General features: G+C 41.9%; 1 protein-coding gene across 1 annotated transcript; it reads left to right on the forward strand.

Annotated features, from left to right (window-relative positions):
- The first annotated feature begins 37 nt into the window (after positions 1-37).
- LOC124639778 (nuclear pore complex protein Nup205) lies at positions 38-19,413 on the forward strand. The gene is made up of 31 exons (XM_047177249.1): positions 38-215; positions 653-813; positions 1,162-1,282; positions 2,039-2,216; positions 2,532-2,732; positions 3,125-3,206; positions 3,294-3,397; positions 3,684-3,948; positions 4,564-4,700; positions 5,013-5,378; positions 5,826-5,943; positions 6,282-6,396; positions 6,813-6,982; positions 7,870-8,073; positions 8,482-8,700; positions 9,285-9,420; positions 9,738-9,924; positions 10,661-10,838; positions 11,368-11,480; positions 12,051-12,195; positions 12,629-12,769; positions 13,797-13,932; positions 14,245-14,360; positions 14,493-15,305; positions 15,394-15,617; positions 16,245-16,382; positions 16,773-17,016; positions 17,427-17,610; positions 18,098-18,307; positions 18,766-18,884; positions 19,251-19,413. Exons 1-31 carry the CDS (start codon positions 200-202, stop codon positions 19,329-19,331), a joined length of 5,622 nt encoding a protein of 1,873 aa, XP_047033205.1. The 5' UTR covers positions 38-199; the 3' UTR covers positions 19,332-19,413.
- The last annotated feature ends 1,222 nt before the right edge of the window (positions 19,414-20,635 follow it).

Consider the following 20,635-nt stretch of genomic DNA (forward strand, 5'->3'; position numbering starts at 1 on the left):
TTTCCGAACGAAAGGAGTCGCGCGCGCGTCTGTCTTGTCTTTTTCCATCAATTCGTAAACTGTCAAATCAAATCGAAATCGTTTCAAAATAAAAGATCTAATTCAGATGCTTAAAAGATAAAGATAATCTTGAATAGTGTGCAGTGAAAGCTGATGGTGTAATAGTATAGTTTTGCTGTTCAAACAGTGAAAAAGCACAATGGATATAAACGAAGGTAAGCGGCCCGTTTCTATAACCTTGTTCTGAAAGTTTAGCGGTATTACTAAAAAATGTTTGTTTTACCATGTATTGGTTACAATTGTTTATTTCCATATTAAACTACTCAGTAGACCAGTATCTTGAAAGTATTTAAAAGTGTTCTAACCATTTCTCAGCTAAAATTACAATGATTCATTCATCAAGTTGTTTGTAGGTTATAAAAACACTTTTAATGGGTAAAATCATGCTACTTTAGATTACAAACATGCAGAAATCTATATGTATCTTTTCAGACACATAAGCCTATCAATTATTAGACAATTTAGCATTGCCAACAAAGATTTGCTTCATACCATAGAGTTATGTTTTTAGTTTTGTATCTGGTATCAGAAGTTCTTCCTAAAATGAAAGTACGACTTCCTCCGCCATTACACATGACATGGTATGTTACAGGGACTACAGCAGACGACTTATGGACGCCATACAAGGAGTTGGTATCAGTGGTAGAGGGGTACCTTGCTCACGAGGGCAAAGGAGCCCCCTATGCTGTGCACACATTTGAATCAGTATTGCGGCGGCATAAGCAAACATTTTTGTCTCTGTTCAAAAATCCGGTACGTGTAATATAACCTTTGTGTTCTTGCTGTTTTTACTCTCCTCTACTTTAAGATTTCTGATATAGATTTGTCAATGTCAGTTGAGGGTAAAATTATCCAAAAGTGCAATGCATTTGTCTTAGTAAACATCTACTCATTACCTATTTCACATTATTTCCAAGAAAGCACATTCACACTACTTGGAAGCGCACTATATCAAGCTTAAACTCAATTTTGTATAACAATCTCTGTAAATCTAGATTTTATAATTATCTAAAAAAAATTACATTGTTCGGCTTTGTTATTTGACCATGACACCACAACAAGCAAGCACATTATTATACCAGTAAATAATTTTACTTTCAGCCAAAGAACCCTGCTAGCCGAGAGGAAATTAAGCGAGGTATCACAGAAGGAGTTAACTTACCAAGTATTGGGAGGACACTCCTCTCTAAAGAGCTTGTAGACGAAGCTATTATTATATCAGGTTAGTTCACTCATCTATACTAGTATTATAAAGAGGAAAACTTTGATAGCTTGTTTTTAATGGATAAACTCAAAAACAACTGGACTGATTTTAAATATTCTTTTACCAATAGAAAGCTACATTATCTGTGGGTAACATATAAGCATATTAGTCCAGTATGGTCATTAGGTCCCATGAGATGCGGTTGTAACCACGGGAAAACTGCTATTATAGTTTTACGATATAGTAAAAAATTATCAGTTTTGTAAAGTCTAACAAGATTTTTAGGCAGCAGCTAGAAAACTAAATAAATTCATAATGTAAAAAATTGCTCTTGCAATTGTATAGTCATTTATATCCAAACTAATATTATAAATGCGAAAGTAACTCTGTCTGTCTGTCTGTCTTTTCTTCACGCCTAAACTACTGAACCGATTTGTGTGAAATTTCGTACAGACATAGTTTGAAACTTGAGAAAGGACATAGGATAGTTTTTATTACAAAAAAAAAATAAAAATAAAATTATTCCGGACATATAGCGCCATCTATTGGTCAAATCAAAAATCTGCTGGTAGTCACTATTCCACGCGAACGAAGTTGCGGGCAAAAGCTAGTTTGAACATAAAAAGAGACCATGACCAAGGAAATACAGGTCTCGTAGTTTCATCTAGTTTAAAAAATGTTTATTTCAATCTATTTACAAAATTTAATTCACCAAGTAGTCTAGCTATCAACAAAAAAACTCCTTTACAAAAAACACACACTTTTTTTTCACAGACATGTACAATGTAAGTGAGTACCTAGCATTAGAGCTACTCCACACGGCACAGCGCCAGTCGCCACGGCACCCGGGGCTGCCGCGCGGTCTTGTGGCTATCTTGTTGTACTATGATGGCAGGAGGGCTCTTGTGCAGGCACTGAAGGAACTTGTTATGGCTCGGGATGGTGTGTGTTGGTGAGTTTGATGTCATAGTCACTGACTGAAAAAAATATGTAGAATCTGGGAACCATTTAAGAAACTTCCAAAATCTAAGTGAGGAGCAAGCATCTTAAACATCAATAATTTTGCGATTAGTTGAGTTTACGAAAATAATTATGTTTCAAGCTTGGGTTTTTAGACATTAAGCAATACTTACATAATATTTTCTCTCAGGAAAGGGGGTTAGGTATTCTCGTTTGTGTAAATGTAGATGCACTTTATCTTTTTAAGGATAAGCTTGGTAGCGTGCAGTGTTAAAGTACGTGTATTTCACCAATATATGTCTTCTAGGTCAATAAACGCCCGCGAAGAGATAATATCCTACGTATCACGGTACGTCGAACAGCTGATAGCGGACGGGTTGCTAGGCAACGCCATGGACGCGCTGCGCCGCTTCACGCTGGACGGCGAGATGGAGCTGCTGCAGAACAACCGCGCGCTGCCGCCCGGCAGGCATCACGCCACGCTCATCACTGCTATGGAGAGTACCAGGTACGTGTAGGTTACAGAATAACGGCACAACGAGAATAAAATAGAAAAGAAGAAAGAAGGAGTTATAGACAGACATCTTCTCAAGGTTAGTCCATGGAGAACAAACTGACATGCCATATGGTAGGCATCTCCACTGTCTTTCTTTCCTCCGTATTCTCTCTTCTACCCTTATACAATTCTGTAAGGAAATTCTTGCATAAGCGTTCACAAAATCAGTTGACGTTATATCTAACTTGAAAAATAGATGATCTCATTACATATTGAAATGATACTACGATTTCCGAATTTAGTTTCTTCACCTTCTCAAAGAATTCAGTTTCTTCCTTTTAAAGCTTCTGATTGTTCAGACTTTGTTCAGAATCATTGTTTAACATGCGTTTGTATTTTTACAGAAAATTACTGGCGGGAGTAGTATTCGCGGCTTCAGCGCAGAGAGGACTCAGTAGAGACATTATTCTTAGGATTATATCAGAGGTACATATATTATACAAGAGATATCCTTAGGTAAGTAATTATTTATAGTAAAATGTTAAAAAGATGTTGAATTATTATTTATTTTAGCAAACGACATCACCGACGCAGGGTGCGACAGGAGCTCTCGACGAAATATCGCTCGGCTTGCAAATGGCGTTGCTGTATGCACTGGACTTATCTGTATTGCATAGGTAAGTTATAAAAGAATTTTAAGGTCATACTCCCACAGCATACAGAAATTCCTGCTGTATACTTGATCTCCCAGGCTATTAAAAGTATTCGACATTAGCTTTGGCTAGCCGTTACACCCTCCTCTCAATGGAATAACGTAACTGTACCTGTATCTTTTATATTTGTCAAAATTCATATTACAGTAGTTTTTACGTTAAAGAAGGACAAACATACATCCAGCCCTACGTACAGGTTTTTAATATTAGTAGGATATAGTTGATACATATTTTGACATTTCTCCCACAGACGCGAAGACGGCGAAGAGCTAGCAAAGAAACTACCCCTCATCCAAGACCCGGAGCTGATCTCCGTTCTCCTAGACGAGCTGTCCCGTCCCACCGAAGGCCGAGGTGCCGGCGTCAGGGCTCTATGTCAACTGTCACTAGGCCTGGCTCTAGCGGCTCTGAAGAGAGCCCCACAGTCATTACTGCGGAGGGCTACGGCACCACATCTTAACTGTGATCTACTAGACCAGGATGAGATGCTTGTGGATGCTGCTATTGATGGCAAGGTGGGTTACTTGTAAATTAATAGAAAAAAAAGCTTATTAAATGGTGTCTAGGCTTAGACTGTTGTGTGTGTTGGATATGTGTACTAGATAGGAGCTGAAAAGAAAGACGTACTCGGAGACTTTTTAGACGTTTATTGGTTACTGTTTTCACCATTTACAAATGTTGCTAGTATATATACGAGGCTACTCTATACAATTTAAATATGCAAGATCGACGCAGACGCCGACTGACCGCGTGGCGCGCCCTTATATAGGCACCAAGTAGAGGGAGGGCGGTGGTGGTAGTGCGTTCCGAATCCTGCACTGCTGCGCGCTAACAAAATGGTGTTAAGTGTTACGGTTATTGAATACGAGAAGGACAGTCGCATCATTGTCTGGCAAATGGTGAGAATGAGACTCCCATGATGGTGGGGCACACTGTCTTCAATAGCGACGGCATATAACTAATTCGAGTACGTTGACTATTGTGGCTTTGCAACGTTCCCTGTAGTCCGCAAACCGAGTGTCATGTATTTGATCTCTGTATTCAATTACAATATTTTTAAGAAGAGGCCCACTATTTAGCAGTGTATTATTTTATTTATGTAGTTACTAAGAAATGTGTTTTCTTCTCAGGTTTTCGAGTATCTAGATGAGGCGATCCTGTCTACAGACTTGGTATCGAAGGAGGAGTACTACCAGCGGCGCATACACACGCTCATTACGGACTTTATCGTGTTAATGCATTCCAAACTCATGGAGATGAGAGTCAAGTGAGTATGCTTACAGTCATGGGATTATTTAATATTTAGTTATTATTTTTTTACATAAATGCAGCTATTGTGAGCTCATTGAATATAGTTTCAAACAAATGTGTTATTACAAAAAATAAAAATCAAATACTATTGCACTTTTGCTATTAGTTACAATGTAAACCATGATACACTTGTCAGTAATACCATACTTATCTTGCACAGATGGCATAAGTCTAAGAAGTACTTAAATGATACAACAAATATTGATAAAATATTACCCATATTCTGGGTTGTAAGTCTATCTAATCACATAATATTTTCCCTCTTTAGAGCTGACGAAGCCGCTCGCGCCGTCCAAATGTACGCGGCCGAAGGGCTAACCGCGCCCGGCGGCACGCGGACCCGATTGGACGCACTCCTGCGCTGCGTGGAGCGTCTGTACGCGCGGGACCCGCGGGGGCTGCGCCACGCCTACTGGGAGGCGGCCTCCGGGACTGCGGCCCGCGCCTCCGGCAGGGCAGCTACACTCTACAAGTTCGTCCGTCTCTCCGGAGAAGTGCTCTGTGGTGCTTTGTTAGCCGCGTACTTGAGAGCGTTGGCCAGTTTAGCGGTACCGAGGCATACTTGGGCTTTACTAGCGAAGAGGGATGCCTTGTCCGCGTATCATTTGTTGACCGCGCTTTCTAGGTATCATAGGTGAGTAGATTTTTTATTATTAATTTTGTTTCAAGTTACTCGGTAAAGTTGAATTATTTATTCCATAACTGCTATTTGCAAAAATATTTTAGCTACACTTAGGTGATAAAAGGTAGTTTTCTGAGAACCCCAGATTTAAATTTATATCACACTTGAAATGCATCCCGACAGGTGGGTTAATATTTTCTAGGCTCAGTGGATACCACAGAATGGCCACCACAGACGGGGTAGGCTCCGGAAGAGATGCCACGACAATCTGGACGCCTACAACCCTGTTTTTAACGGAAAATCATTAGACATCCAAATCTTCCTTCCGCTGCATTCACAGTCGAACGAAATGTTAAACTAATACTAACTGAAACCCATCTTTATTTTTTCTGGAACCCTTTGAGCGTCAATTCTTAATCTATATACCAAATAAATACAGCAATATTTACTATTGTACAGCAATCTCCGCGCAGACCCAGCGCCATTCTCTGAGCATGTGCACGCGTCGTCACTGGGCGCGTCCGCCATCGTCACCCCCGCTGCCCGCCCCGGCAAGATGCTTGTACGACAGGAAGAGGTGTGTAGCTATATTCTGGTAGAATCTTATAAATTAATTAATATTACAAATGTTTCTTTTTTATGTATGGATGGTTAGATATTAGGGCCTCCTTCATGACTTTTTTTGTGAAACTTAGCTGCAATATAACTCTTATATCAGAATCACCTACCTGTAGGCTAATTTTATTGGTATGTGGAAAACAGTTCCATTGGATGGGCATGGAAAAGTTTGAAACTGCTAACAAAAGCTAGTTACACACTAGATGGTTCTATTTTTTTTTGTAAATATTACAATTATGTATGTAGAAAAATAGCCATGTATGTATATAAAGACTGCTTTTCCTATTATTTTCGTAGGTTGAAGCGTTAATCGCGGCTCTGAAATTGATAGCCCGCGTGGCGCGTGAGGACCACGCCGCCTGCGCCGCCATCTGCGAGAACTTGCAGTGGGATGCTGTCAATTGTATGTTTGGTGAGTACAACTGATAGCAGGCAAAAATTATAGCGTTTTTTGGTTTTGTAATATCTTATATACCTATTTGTAATTTGAAATATTGTTTAGTATCTAGAGGAATGAGGCAGAATAGAGAAATACGCATTTTAGGACTGCTGCCTAGAATTATTTTTAAAGCTCTATAACTCTATCTATTTATATTTGTCAATTATGTATGCAGGCCGATGTGTATTTTGTTGTCCTGAAAAAGTAGAAACAGTTATCGCTAGTCCGCCTATTTCAGGATACAAAGTGCTGGCGGTATCTTCTGCCTGCCCGCATATAAATAAAAGCCTTCCTGCTTGCTTGCATATGCCGGTGGGCAGTAATCCAGCAGCATTGTAGTAGGTTTTGGAGACTGTCCTTATTATTTTCCTGTATTTATTTGTTCGCAGGTCTGATCTGCTGCCACATCCCGCTCCAACTGAAGGCGGAGCTGTGCCTGACGCTGGCGGCGCTGGGCGGCACGGCGGGCACGGCGGGGCGGGTGTGGGCGGGGCTGGAGGCGGCTCGTCTCGTGTCGCCCAATAACGACAAGAGGGCACTTAATGCTGAGCTGCATGAGGTATGATAAAAATAATCAATGAAGTCTTTCTGAAAAAATAAGGTCTGGTTTAACTGGTTACCGAGTTATAGTCAGATGCAGAAAGATCCAATAAAGTCAAAGGTTCTTGCATCTATTACTGACTCTTTCTTTGTCAACAAGATAAAAAGTGTTAACAATAGATTCACAGATGTTTTAATTGTAACCGATTTTTCTACAATGAGGGTCTTCTAAAATGGCGTCCACGAGGTGGCAGCACCGAGTCGTCAGGTCCAGGTAACTGTCAAAGTGCTTATCTTTACTATGAATAGTGAACGATTTTAGTGTTTTTTTTTATTTTATAATTAAAGCACTGCATTATTGTTTTACAATTGCGGTTGAGTAAATAAAAAAAACTAAATCATATTGTGTTAACAAATTTTTCAACAAGCTTTTCCTTAGTACCAGTGACTTTTGCACCCTCTCTCTTAGCTCAATTTTTAGTTCGGAAACCTTATTCTGACCGTAGTCCATAATAAAATCAATAACACTTCCAATATAACAGAATTTCAATAAACAATAAGTTCGGCACCTACAATTCCATACTATTTGACAGCTGTTTGGACCAGACGCATACGTGGCGCCACCCGGTGGCAGAAAAAATTTAAAAAACCCTCATTGACGGATAGTGTCGGTTAACTATGTGATAGTTTAAGCTATCTGCCAGATTTTGCTATGTAAGACCTGTGTATAAAAGAGTCATAGTTTATTTGTCAGATAAGTTCTTAATAGACTATCAGAGCCTTTATCGATAACCGGTGAAACTGGTCGTTTTTTGAACTGTAATAAAAGTAAACCTTCACTGTCGTTATGTCATTCAGCCTATATAAAAATGACAATATCTAATAATTACTAACTGTTGTCTTCAGGTGGAATGCCGCATAGAAGAGTACCCGCTCTCCCGCGCATTCCTGACCCTCCTAGACTGTCTCTGCGCGGCGGCGCCGCTGCCCCGCGCGCTGGGCGCAGGGGCCCGGGCGGCGGGCCTGGACCCCTACGTGGAGCACGCGCTCAACAGGCTCGCGCTACCCGCGCCGCATAGACCTTATGCTAAACCTACTGAGAAGTGGCAGGTGAGAAGGACACATGTTAAATATTATTGTAATTGAATACAAAAAGGTATGGAGAAAAAATGTGCCCTCAATGTGCTAAGCAAGGATTTTGTGATGTGGTCATTTTATATCAATTCTCTTGAAAGCTTTTTTTTTCAGCTTTTTTTTGGCTGATTGTGCAATCATGTTATATCATACAATCCTTAGCTTTATGTTGTCATATTTAAGTGACGTATATTTAATTCACTCTGTATGCATATTTCTTAAAAAAAATGCTGTTAAAGATCCATAGTTTTACATACCAAATACGTACCAAAATATAGCTGAATGTGCCACGAGCCATCTTGACACTACTAAGATTTATTTACTCCATATATTTTTTGCTCTAACAAAAAGAAACAATTTTTAACAACTCATCTCCTTCCACAGATGCTATCCCTCTGCTTCCGTCTCTTCGCTCGCTGGCTAGAACAATACGAGCCGTCGCCCTCCGACTTCCCGCCGGTCGGTCGCGAGCCGGACACGAACCCGCCGCCCGGCTTTCGACTGCTGCTGCAGTTACACACCAAGTCGGAACTGTTGAGGCTGCTGCTGACTTCGCTGGATGAAGCCCACGAGTTGCTGGATAGACCACCACAACCTGCTAAGGTATGTAAAACTAGATTAAAATGCTTCCGACTCTTCGCTCGCTGGTTAATACGAGCCGTCTCCGTCCGACTTCCCGCCGGTCGGTCGCGAGCCGGACACGAACCCGCCGCCTGGCTTCCGACTGCTGCTGCAGTTGCACACCAAGTCGGAACTGTTGAGGCTGCTGCTCACTTCCTTGGATGAGGCCCACGAGTTGCTGGATAGACCGCCGCAACCGGCTAAGGTAAGTGGAAATAAAGGAAAATTTACCTTCACAACTAGATTTTTTTATTTTTCTGGTTGGCCTCTTAAACATTCATTACTTTTAGGAGGTTTATGTCAAAATTGTATCTATAGTAAGCAAAACAACAATAGCAAAAGCCAATAAGTCTGACACCAAGGGGTAACTGGTTGCCTGGGTTGCCCAGGTAACTGTGTTGAGGAGGTCAGATAGGCAGTGGATTCTCCGCGGATTTCCACCGATCCACTGTACTTATAAATGCAAAGAAATAATATATATAAAAAAAAAAACATTCAGTATGTTGTACCAAATTCTTCAATAGTTACAATACAATACTCTTAACCCTACTTTACCTTCCTCCCAGGAGTTCATAGAGCAGAGTCTGATCAGCATTCTACAGATCTTGGAGCGAGCACTAGCGTTGGAGCGGCCGTTGTTGACGGCGGCGGCTGATGCCGGCCGATCTGTACTCATTGTGCCTCTGTCCAAGCTTATACTGGGTAAGTGATACTAAAGAACATATTTTTCTGTAAATTGTTTAATGTTTTTTTGTTAGTTCTTAGTTATTTTTGATTATGGTGTGTGTGGGCCGAAACTATTATGATTTATTTTCATGTAGAAATAATTGTATTATGTGTGGCAGACAAATTGTTTCCTGTGTATGCCGTCCGCGCGACATTATATTTTTGTGAATCCCGTCCGCGCGAGATTAGATGTTTTTGTATGCCCTCCGCGCCAGGTATGTTTTGCCGTGAATGCCTGTCGCGACAATGTTGTTTCCGAGCAAATGTCTTATCGAAAATTCCTTGTGTATTAGCCCCAGAGGGTCCGGACAACAACTGCCGCCTGGTGACGTGCTGCAAGGTGCTGCAGCACGTGAGCCGGCTGCCCGGCGCCTGCGCCCGCGCCGTGGCGCTGCTGTGCCGCGCGCTGCGCAGCCCGGCCGCCGCACGGCACCTGCTGGCCTCCATCACGCACAGGCACGCGCTCGCGGCAGAGATCAGGTACTGCACAGTCACACGCTGCAGCACGGGAGCCGGCTGCCTGCACAAACTAAATTATCTCACGTATAATCAAAACAAAACAATACTTACACGGATAGACAAAACAAAATGAAATAATAAAAAAACTCTAGGGCCGTCGCACTTGCCTCGAACAGAGCGGATCGCGGCTTCTCTTGGATAGCAATCTAGCTCGACACGACACGCAAGCCACCGGCGCCGGGGGCGCGGCAACCACCGCGTGCCGGTGCAAACCAGTTCGTGCTCGTCTTTTTTGTTTTTACGCCGGGCTGCGACGGCTCACTTGGAGAGTGTAGCAAGACTAATGCTAGAACCATAGCTCGCTACAATAATTAATTTAGTTGCCCATTCCGAAAGTAGCTTCCTATGGATAAGAACGGACAAGAATCTCCATGTAAACTCCAAATTAGACTAGTCCTAATTGCATTTTTATGTTACGCATCTCACCGTCCTCTACATACATTATGCCATCATAAACACGCTACAGTCTACCGGAGAGGTAATCTGTGCAGAGTGTGCGGAGAGGTAAACCGAACAATGTTAGCTTTAAAAAAACTGCACAGGTTTATTCCCACACACATTCCGGTCCACCTGCGCAGGCATACCTGCATAGGTGGACCTCTTCGGTAGACCGTAGCGTGTATGGCGGGCATAAGCATACGCCTTTTCAGCCTCATGCTTTTGAACAAACGACCACTAACCACCATATTCCTTCCAGATACGGTTTCGTGGAATGTCTGGAAGCTGAAGAATGGACAGCATCCAGTACGGACGGTGACCAGGAGAACAGTGTGCGACAAGCTAAGGAAGGAATACTGATGTTGTTGCAGCATGTATTGCCTACCGCACCACCGAACCTCGCGCACTTCTTGTTGGGCTACAATCTTACTGATGTGGTAAGTCTTCTTACTTTAGAGCACACTGCAAACTTTTAGTCGGACGACAATTTGTTGGGGCTCATAATTGTATCCTTCATACTGATTTTTAATGATTATGGACTAGCCGAATGGACTAACCTTATTTACTCCGTTATATATTAACCCAATATAATTTCTTAAGTACTCCGTGATGTACTATCCCTATGCACTTTGTGTACTTCGTTATGAAGTACTATGTACTTCCTTATATATTCTCCATGGAGAAAAAATTACGAGTGGAAATGTTATTACGCACAGTCTTCTTAGAAAGTAGTGTCGCAAACATGCGGGTGTTCGGTGCACGAGGAACATTACTGTCTCCTTCATCATAGGTTTTTTTTGGAACCCGCTCTGTTAACCAAATCAATGCCGAAACTACTCGTTAGTTACTAGTAACTTAACTTACCGTTTTGTTACGTTATGTGACCTACAAGAAGTCGCCTGACCTACCTGCTTCATGGCATCTCTTGTCATGTCTCTTGTGAAACTCGTAAATGTTGTTCCTTAGGTGAGCCGCAGCACCCTGTGCGAGGCGGGCGCGGGCGGGTACCCGCGCACGTGTCTGCACGCCATCCTCGACATCCTCGAGCAGCACATCGCTGACCACAACCAGCAGCACAAGTATGTATACTGGTTATATATGGTGATTTGTTATTGGGCAGAAGATATTTTTTTGTGTGGACTCAATAGCATTTATTTTTGTGCTCTCTTATTACTGGGGGCTTGGTTGTATTGTCCCATGACCACCACATGCTCTTTTTCTACCGAGAATTGATTATTATTGAAATACTTTAGTTTTCATGTTACTTTTGCTAACTATTTAGCGCTATCACCTTTTCTGCCGCAGTTTTTTCGCGACACAATCGTAGCGACAAAAAATCTGTCGCGTTATTTCACGTATCATATTTTTAAAGCAAACAATTGACCATTCGTATTATCCACTCGCAAGAACCGGGAGGAAAATACGCTAATGTGAAAGCGCTGTTACACATAAAAAATTTGACAACATTGTTTATCAATTCAAATTAAAGTTATCGGCACGGATAATGAGATCTCGGCGGAAGAGTGTCGATCGCTTTGCGCACTGTACACTTATGGCAATAAACCAATAAATCACTTTTGCGCAGGTGAAGGTCAGGGCTCAATATCCTTGCTGATGATTATACTAGTCTCATTGTTCTTATGCTTCAGAGAGGCCAACAACCTAGTGGAGAGCTGCTACCGGCTGGTGTACTGGCTGTGCGCGCGGCCCAACACCTCCGCGCCCATACTGCGCTTCCTGCGCACCCGGGACTACTTCCTCTCCCGACATGTCAAGGCCACTGTCGATCTTAAGGTAATACTCGTATTATATAACAAATTCATTCAAATGTGTGCTATATATGTAAATGTAAAAAGTTATTTTGATATAAAAAAAAAACATGTTAGAAAAAGTTGATTAATGTTGTGTGTTGAATAATCCGACGTTTCTTAGAAATTCAATGGTTGTGCGACGTGGTCGGATTGGCTTTTGGCAAAATCGTTTTTAAATTCTATCCACATTACAGGAACAGAGATCGCTGTATGACGTTATAAAAATCAATTTCTTCCTTTGTACGGGCTTTCGCTGCTCCCGGCGCTTGTATTTTTCTGAATGCTAGCTGTGCGTTATTTGTACATAAAGATTGAGCGTCGATAGGATCGATGTCACAGACGCCCGCGACGGAGCAGCGAAGGCCCTCCATGTGCCTGTGTCATAAGTGTAAATAAATGTGTTTATTTCCTCCCAGTCGGCGTCAGTAGTAACGCTGTCGGCGCGCTCGTGGGTGCTGCGCGCGTGCGCGTGCGAGGCGGGCGCGGCGCCGCGGCAGCACGCGGCGCTGGCGGCGCTGCTCACTGCGCTCACGCACACCGCGCATCATCCCACACAGGTGTGTATGGTATATCGAACTTGACAACTTATCTGACATGTCAGGTGGTCATAAATGTCACTACATAGTATAAAACAAAGTCGCTTTTTCTGTCCCTATATCACTATGTCCCTTTGTATACGTTTTGTATACGGAATTGTGTCGCTGGGAATATTGTTCCACCACTTCTTCCCAGCAAAAACGCATAGGAAGTGATGAAGGGCGGGCGTCTTGGGTCTGTCTTTTGTAAATTTGACCATCAACAAGTACTGATTCATGAATGACTTTTTATCTTTTATCTTATTTTTATGTACTCTTAAATCCTCAAAACTACGCAACCAATTTCCATTAGATGAGAATGTTTCCAGAGGAAGGTTTATGTGTTTAATATATGAATAATTAGCTTCCGCCAGCGGCTTCGCCCGCGTGGTGTGTTGATAAAAAGGAGCCTATGTGTTAATCCAGGGTATCACCTATTTACATACCAAATTTCAATCAAATCGGTCCAGCTGTTTTTGCGTGATTGAATAACAAACATACATCCATACATTCTCACAAACTTTCACATTTATAATATAATGAATAATATAGTAGAAAAACACTAGTAGATAATAAATAAATAAATTGCAATACGTGTGGTCGCATCGGTGCCCGTGAAGAGAGACTTTCCACTAGCTACACATGCATCTCCCGCGCAACACAATGGGATGTGATATCGTTCAAAGACGCACACACACAGAGTTCGCGATGACAGTGAAAACTACTTCAAAATATGGCTACGGAAGTTTCCCACACTGTCTCCGAAGCGTCCCTATTTTTGTCCAATGTGAAGACGCTACTATCCAAATACAATACCGCTAGTTATAACATCTTTCGAGGATGCAGCTGAGTACCGGTGTTTTACAAGGAGCGACTGCCCTGTCTGACCTCCGCAATTCAGTTACCTAGGCAACCCAGTACTCCTTGGTGAGACTGATGTCAGACTTACTGGTCACCGCTTTACTGGGGTTTTACCGCTTGTTATCACCCAACATCTTTGTTTATATAGGAATGGGAATGGTGCCTGCTCCGTAGAACATTAGAGGAGCTCCCAGTAACAGTAGAAGCGACGCCGGAGCCGCGCTGGGAACTGTTCCAAGCTCAACAGTTACGGCAAGCCATCGCATCGTGTGATTTGCCTACTGGTATGTAATGTCAAAATACCTTTAGTTTTTCGATTTAACGGTTTCGTTTTAGTGTACGATGTGATTTTTTTTCAGCAATTAGTTAACCAGTAACAAATGTCACATTTATAATGTCTTGAAAAAAAAATGCATAACTTTTTAAATGATGACAATATATAACGGCAAAAATAGGTATATTCAGCTTGACTTGACTCATAGTTCTAATTTTCATAAAAATTGTAAAGAAATTAACAGTTTTAGACAGTTAATTAAAAATATTGAAATAGAACTGCGGTATTCATTATATTTAATATAATGATTATAATGTCGTAGGTCTGGGCGGCAAGCGCATCAGTGTATCCCGCGTACATGCTCTACTGACGCGCGAATTAGCTGCACTACACGCCACCGCGCCGCAGCGGAACCTTGTCGCCAACGAAATACAGAAGGTACGTTCTATTTGAAGAGCAAAAAGACCTACATTGACAGCAAAATCTCAATTACCCAATTGTATACCATTTAAGCTATGAAAAAAATCAAATTCTATATTTATTGTATGTAAATCCTTTTTAATTCCACAGGTACTAGACTACGTAACTGAAGTGAACAGACAGCGCAACCTAGCGGCCACTCTCACACACTACTACGACTCCTGGCGACAACTCACCGAGATCCTCTTCTGCGTCGCTCCCCACGACATCCTCAGCCTCGAATCCCGGAAGAACTTACTCCTCAACATCCTACAGGACCTTCTAAACAAGATCCCACCATCTGAAGTACTACCACAGCTTGGAAACTTAGCCTCAGGAACAGTATTACTACTCCTAGTCAATCTACGACACTGCTATATTCTACAGAAGAGAGAGTCAAATCAGAAGTCGTCGGAATTCGAAATGAGCTTCTTCGGACCTTCAAACCAAATCATGCAAACAAATTCTCTCACACTGAAATTTATCCTGCATAAGATATTATCATGGATTTTAGTATCAGGCGGATCGACGCAAAAAATGAGAGTGAATTTATACGGAGCGTTATTAAACTACTTAAATATTGTCAATTTGAAGTCCAGTGCTGCAGATCCGGAAGAAGAAAATGTGTCAAATACATACGTTAGTCGCTTAGATAGTTCTAAGGCCCGGCCTAGTCGTGAAGAGTCGGCATTAAAATCTATGGTGATTGATGTGATCAGTGAGTTCGGTGAGAACCTATGTTCGATAGTCTGTGGGGACTGTATCGGGGCTGGTCATGATGTCTGCAGGATGGTAGCCCTGGCTTGCTTGGACACGCTCATTGAGATTAATCCTAGGACTGATTGGATGAATACCTTGACTAATCAGGGGTACTTGAGAAGTCTGATTGATAGCTTGCTGCAAGACGATGAGGGGTTGAAGGAGGTAAGTTAATAAATTAATTTTATACGTCTTATAACTGTTTTATTTCATTTTACATGGCACATAATATTCATCAATTATTTTTTTTCAGACACTAGAACCAAACCCAAAATCTCTTCGCGTGCTCTACGTATACGAGTCCAAAATGGGCCTTCTAATAAAGATGGCGGGCACCCGCGCCGGCGCAGAGACGCTGCTGTCGCAGGGGGCGCTGGGCTGCCTGGCGTCACTCACCGCGCTGGACAAGCATCCTGACATACATACTGGGTTAGGGAGCCACCAGGATACGGAGTTCGTGCCTTCCGTTGCTAATAGGTGAGGGTTGGAGCACTTTATGTTGTTATCATCATCTTCATCTTCTCGCCCCGTTTCCAACTCATTTGGGGTCGGCGCAACATGTTATGAACACTGTATGTTGTGTTTGTGTGATAATTAAATGTGGTATTGTTAGTTAATGCTAGCATATACATTGGTGTTTTGGAATCTATACTAATATTATAAAGCTGAAGAGTTTGTTTGTTTGAACGCGCTAATCTCAGGAACTACTGGTCCGATTTGAACAATTCTTTCGGTGTTAGATAGCCCATTTATCGAGGAAGGCTATAGGCTACTTTTTATCCGGGTTCGTGCAGAGGTTCCCACGGGATGCGGGTGAAACCGCTGGCAGAAGCTAGTAGTAGATATTCAGCGCAAGACACTGATAGTGGTAGTCCTTCAAAATGTGGGTGAAAGATTAGTGAATAGTTGGTATGATAAATTAATTCGAAGAATATGGCAAAGGAACAGTTGAACATAATTCAGCATAGTTGTATTAATTAACACGAAATTCGGTACCTACTGCTGAAACCTTGAAGATGACTTTCATAGGCATCATTCCGGTTACAAGATGTAGTGTCCTCAAAACAGCGTGATTTAATCATATTTTTTTATTTCTTGTCCCAGGTTCCGTCAGATCCTAGTCCCGGCGCTGGCACTATGCGATGCGTTGCTGACGACGCTGGGTCCGCAGAACCACAGCTGTGTGTTACATGTGACGCACGCGCTGCTCAGCCACGTCGAGTGCATCGACGCAGTACTCAGGTACGATACACTATTCAACTAAGATTTTTGTTTTGGTAACGATTTATTTAGGGATTTACCTATGTAACTAAAGAAAACTGTAACTTATAGTTCGATAACAAAATACTCACTGGCACTACGCCAATCTCCAGCGTTTGCTATGTCCGCGAGCGTGCCGCACGCTTTTGTCGCGAGCTCACCCGCTAGTTAGACCGTACGAGCAATTTCTACATGAATCATTGTAAATGACGCTGTATGTTTGATATTTCGTGACCGCGCCTGCAAATGAGCCCGCGAGTCAACGTGAATGGGTACATAAAAAGGAAAAAATGCTGTAGTATCAAACATCAGTCTCGTCAATTAACATTAATAAATCCATAATCAGACTGCACTATTTTGTTCCACATACAGAGCGGCGCACCCCAACTCGCCCGTGGAACTTCTCATCGAGGTCGAAGCCATCACCTCCGTGATCGGCCGCGCCGCCAACCGCGAGGTGTTCGGCGGCGCCAGCGGCGACGAGCCCACAGCCCTGCAGGCCAGTGCCGGCGCCGCGCAGAGAGTGCGCTGGCTGCTGCTGGCGCTGTTGGCGAGGTTCCATCGACCCGCGCCTGATGTGCAGGACCAGGGACAGACTAATCTGCTGTACTATAAGGTATACAGTGTATATCTAAGGACACAGATTCCCTAACAGGTTTCTAAAAAACAATAAAATGTTTCTATTCAAATATCTCATGTCGGCCCACTATTCCCGAGCGGAAAAAATCGATTAGTTATTAACAACTTCTCCGCTCCGCTTTGGTGGAGTTTGGGCCTAACTGGTTTATGTAATCGTAAGTAAACATTGTAACGACGTGATTTCGGAATTAATCATAGTGAGTTCCCCCGCGGTGCTCCGTTCTTCCGAGTTGCCTTTTAAAAGGCAATTTCAACTCTGGGCCCTACTGTCCCAGCAATGACGAGTAGGCCATACATATCATCTTATTCACCATTTGCCTATAAATCTACCCTAATAAATAAATTGTCTGTATTATTTGTCTAATCACTGTTTATTTCTATGCACAGATCGTATGCAATCTCCTAACCTACGCCCGCAACACATTAGGCGAGGAGCAGACCGGCGAGCCGGGCGAGTGCGGGCGACTGCTGGCGTTGCTGCAGCACCTGGTGCAAGCGCACGGACACCACGAGAAGCTGCTCGCCACCACCAGGCATCAGCTGCATAACCTGCCCACTATGAGTTTAGATGGTATGATATTATGATGCAAAATGTTGCAATTTTACAAGGTTTTATAAGAAAAATAAGTTATTGTGATGTTTTCTGCTAATTATTACTTTCACTATGATTGGGTATGAAGTCCATATGTGGCCATTTTTCTAGACAAATGTATTTTCTAAGTCATTTCATTCTTCTCTGTATGAGAAGAGGCCTGTGCTCGACGGTGCGATGAGAAAAAAGCTGATGGTGATGATTTGCTTTCATTATTGTCTAGTACTCAGTAAATTTTTCTGTAGTTACCCCAATTGAACTAAGATCTGTCATATAAATTGTTGCGTTACGTTTGGAAATTATTTAGGTCCTGGAGATTGCCATCAGTTTCGTTACATACACATGTAAGCCAAAAGATACTTTGTGGCTCACTTCATGACATTTTCATATTGTTACTTTTTTATCAATAATTTATTTTATGATTACAATAATATTATACTTGACATGTTTAATTGTACTGTTTCAGACATGCGCAAGCTAGTCCCCGGGTCAGACGACACCCTCTCCCCGGCGGAGTGGCGGTCCCGCGCGGCCGCGGCGCTGGGCGGCCGCGTGAGGACGCGGCGCCAGGCGCTGGGAGCCGCGGCGCATGCCCTGGAGGCGGCGGCACATCTGCTGTGGGCGAGGGCCAGGCTGCTGCTCAGGAAACATCTGCCTACTGACGATAATGATAACTGTATGTGTTGATTTGATGTTGTTCTTGTTGCACCTGACAGTTTTGATATTGCCAGAAAAATAGTTGGTTGCTTACTATGCTCTCTTCTAATATTTTTAAGTTGAACTAAATCACATATCAACAAGTGTTTGTAGTTTACTAAAATTATAGATCCACACGAAAGGTCTCAGTGTCTTTAGAATCACAAAAAAAAAGATTTATTTTGTGTTTTACATTAACTTCAGCAATTATATTGGCATTAATGTCCTTAATATTTTTTTTAATGTGTTTGCTCTCTTAACTAACACATCAAATATGATTTAAAATAATAGTACTGATTGTACGGAATATTAAAAAATTACAAACATTTAGCGGTCTGTAAAGTAATATATCACTTGTCACCAATACCCAGTCAAAATTTCATTATTACTAATACAGCTTACTTTAAAAACTCCATAAAATAAATCTGTTTATTACAGCAATGTTGAACACGTCGAGCGGCTGGCGCAGCAGCGGCGACGAGGTGCCCGAGCTGCGCAAGGAACTGATAGCTGTCTTCAACGATAGGTTCACTGAACAACTGCTCGATACTGCTAAGGTAAGACACTATTTTATTTAGTATTCTGTTTACTGTTTCATTCAAATCGCCATGAAGTATATACCTGTCTATCCTATTTCATAAAAATCACTAGAAAGTTTGCACTTTATATCAGCATGTATTTGACCACAAAGGTCCCTAGGAAAGTGTTTCTAAACTATTATACATTAGAGAGATATTGAATTGTGAACAGAAAGCTGTCTAAGGTCCACAAAACATGGGTCTTCAGAAGTGATCCAGATGAAATCAGCTTAAAACCCGCTTTGTATATACGAATTCAGCAAATACTGAAAAAAAACAGAGACCTAAATGGGAAACTTGACATAAATGAATACGAAACTGAAAACGTTTTATTTATTTTTTCAGAACCAGCCGCAAATACATCGCAGTTTCTTAGAGATCCTGGTGAAGGATATCAAGACCATGATCCAGTTCTCTCCGCTCTGAACTAGTTATGTTAATTAATGTTAATCTACTAAAATACGAAATTGTCTCGTTGGATAATAAATAAAATTAATTTTGTAATGATTGCAAGTATTTTATTTTTCCTAACAACCATAAAGCATATAAAACAAATTAATTTATTTAAAAATCTTGAAATCTTGCTCTTGAAATGTTTATTATTGGATTTTGAAGGGATTTTGAATAAATTAATTTTAATAGGTAGGTCATCATCCTCCGAGCCTTTTTCCCAAACTATGTTGGGGTTGACTTCCAGTCTAACCGGATTCAGCTGAGTACCAGTACTTTACAAGAAGCGACTGCCTATCTGACCCCCTCAACCCAGTTACCCGGGCAACCCGATACCCCTTGGTTAGACTGGTGTCAGACTTACTGGCTTCTGACTACCCGTAACGACTGCCAAGGATGTTCAATGACAGCCGGGACCTACAGTTTAACGTGCCATCCGAAACACAATCATTGGTGTCTAAGATATACTTAGAAAGTACATACAAACTTAGAAAAGTTGCATTGGTACTTGTCTGACCTGGAATCGAACCCGCACCCTCATACTCGAGAGGTTGGTTCTTTGCCCACTAAGCCACCACGACTTCCTAATTTTAATAGGTAGGTACTTCTTTTTAATTTAGTTTTTATGTGTGAGTGCGCGCCATTTTATTTTTTTGCATTTAGTTAATTAGTTATTTCCTCGATGAGATAGGATGAAAAGTTACGTGCTGCACTTGAGTGCAAAGATTTTTCACCTTGTGCTTGACCGAGTAAGCGAAGATTTCTAAAATTGCCGTTTAATTTGAAGTGGAGTGGAAAAGAGATGTGGATTTTAAGCCATGTGATCGAGTCGCGGCATAGTCCGACTCAGCGAAACTGCTACCTTTGTGCGAGATCAAATGCTTTGGATGAGTGCCGACGCGAAGGTAGGTACACACTTTTTGTTTGCAAATAAATGTACGCGAACAAAAACTCGAAAATGATCGTCACCGTACCAACTCGAATCGTTCAGTATAATTTGTATGAATTCTCAACTGCGATGCACTCTAGAAATCAGAATCGTAACGTAACGTAATCGCTTCGCCTCGAAACGCAAGGCAAAGTAGAAACTTCAACTTCAAATTACCTACCTATGCGAAATTGAACGTATAAACATTTTTCAAAAAAGCCCTTTATTGACGTGATAACGTCTTTAAAATCGTTTTAGTCGGTTGACATGTTCAGAAACTTGTGTCACACCAAAACCTCACGAGCGCGATCGCAGGTATAACGAGAGAGAGACGGACCGATCTCCCGTCTCA

The sequence above is a fragment of the Helicoverpa zea genome, chromosome 2, assembly GCF_022581195.2.
Source record: "Helicoverpa zea isolate HzStark_Cry1AcR chromosome 2, ilHelZeax1.1, whole genome shotgun sequence".
NCBI classification, from domain to species: domain Eukaryota; kingdom Metazoa; phylum Arthropoda; class Insecta; order Lepidoptera; family Noctuidae; genus Helicoverpa; species Helicoverpa zea.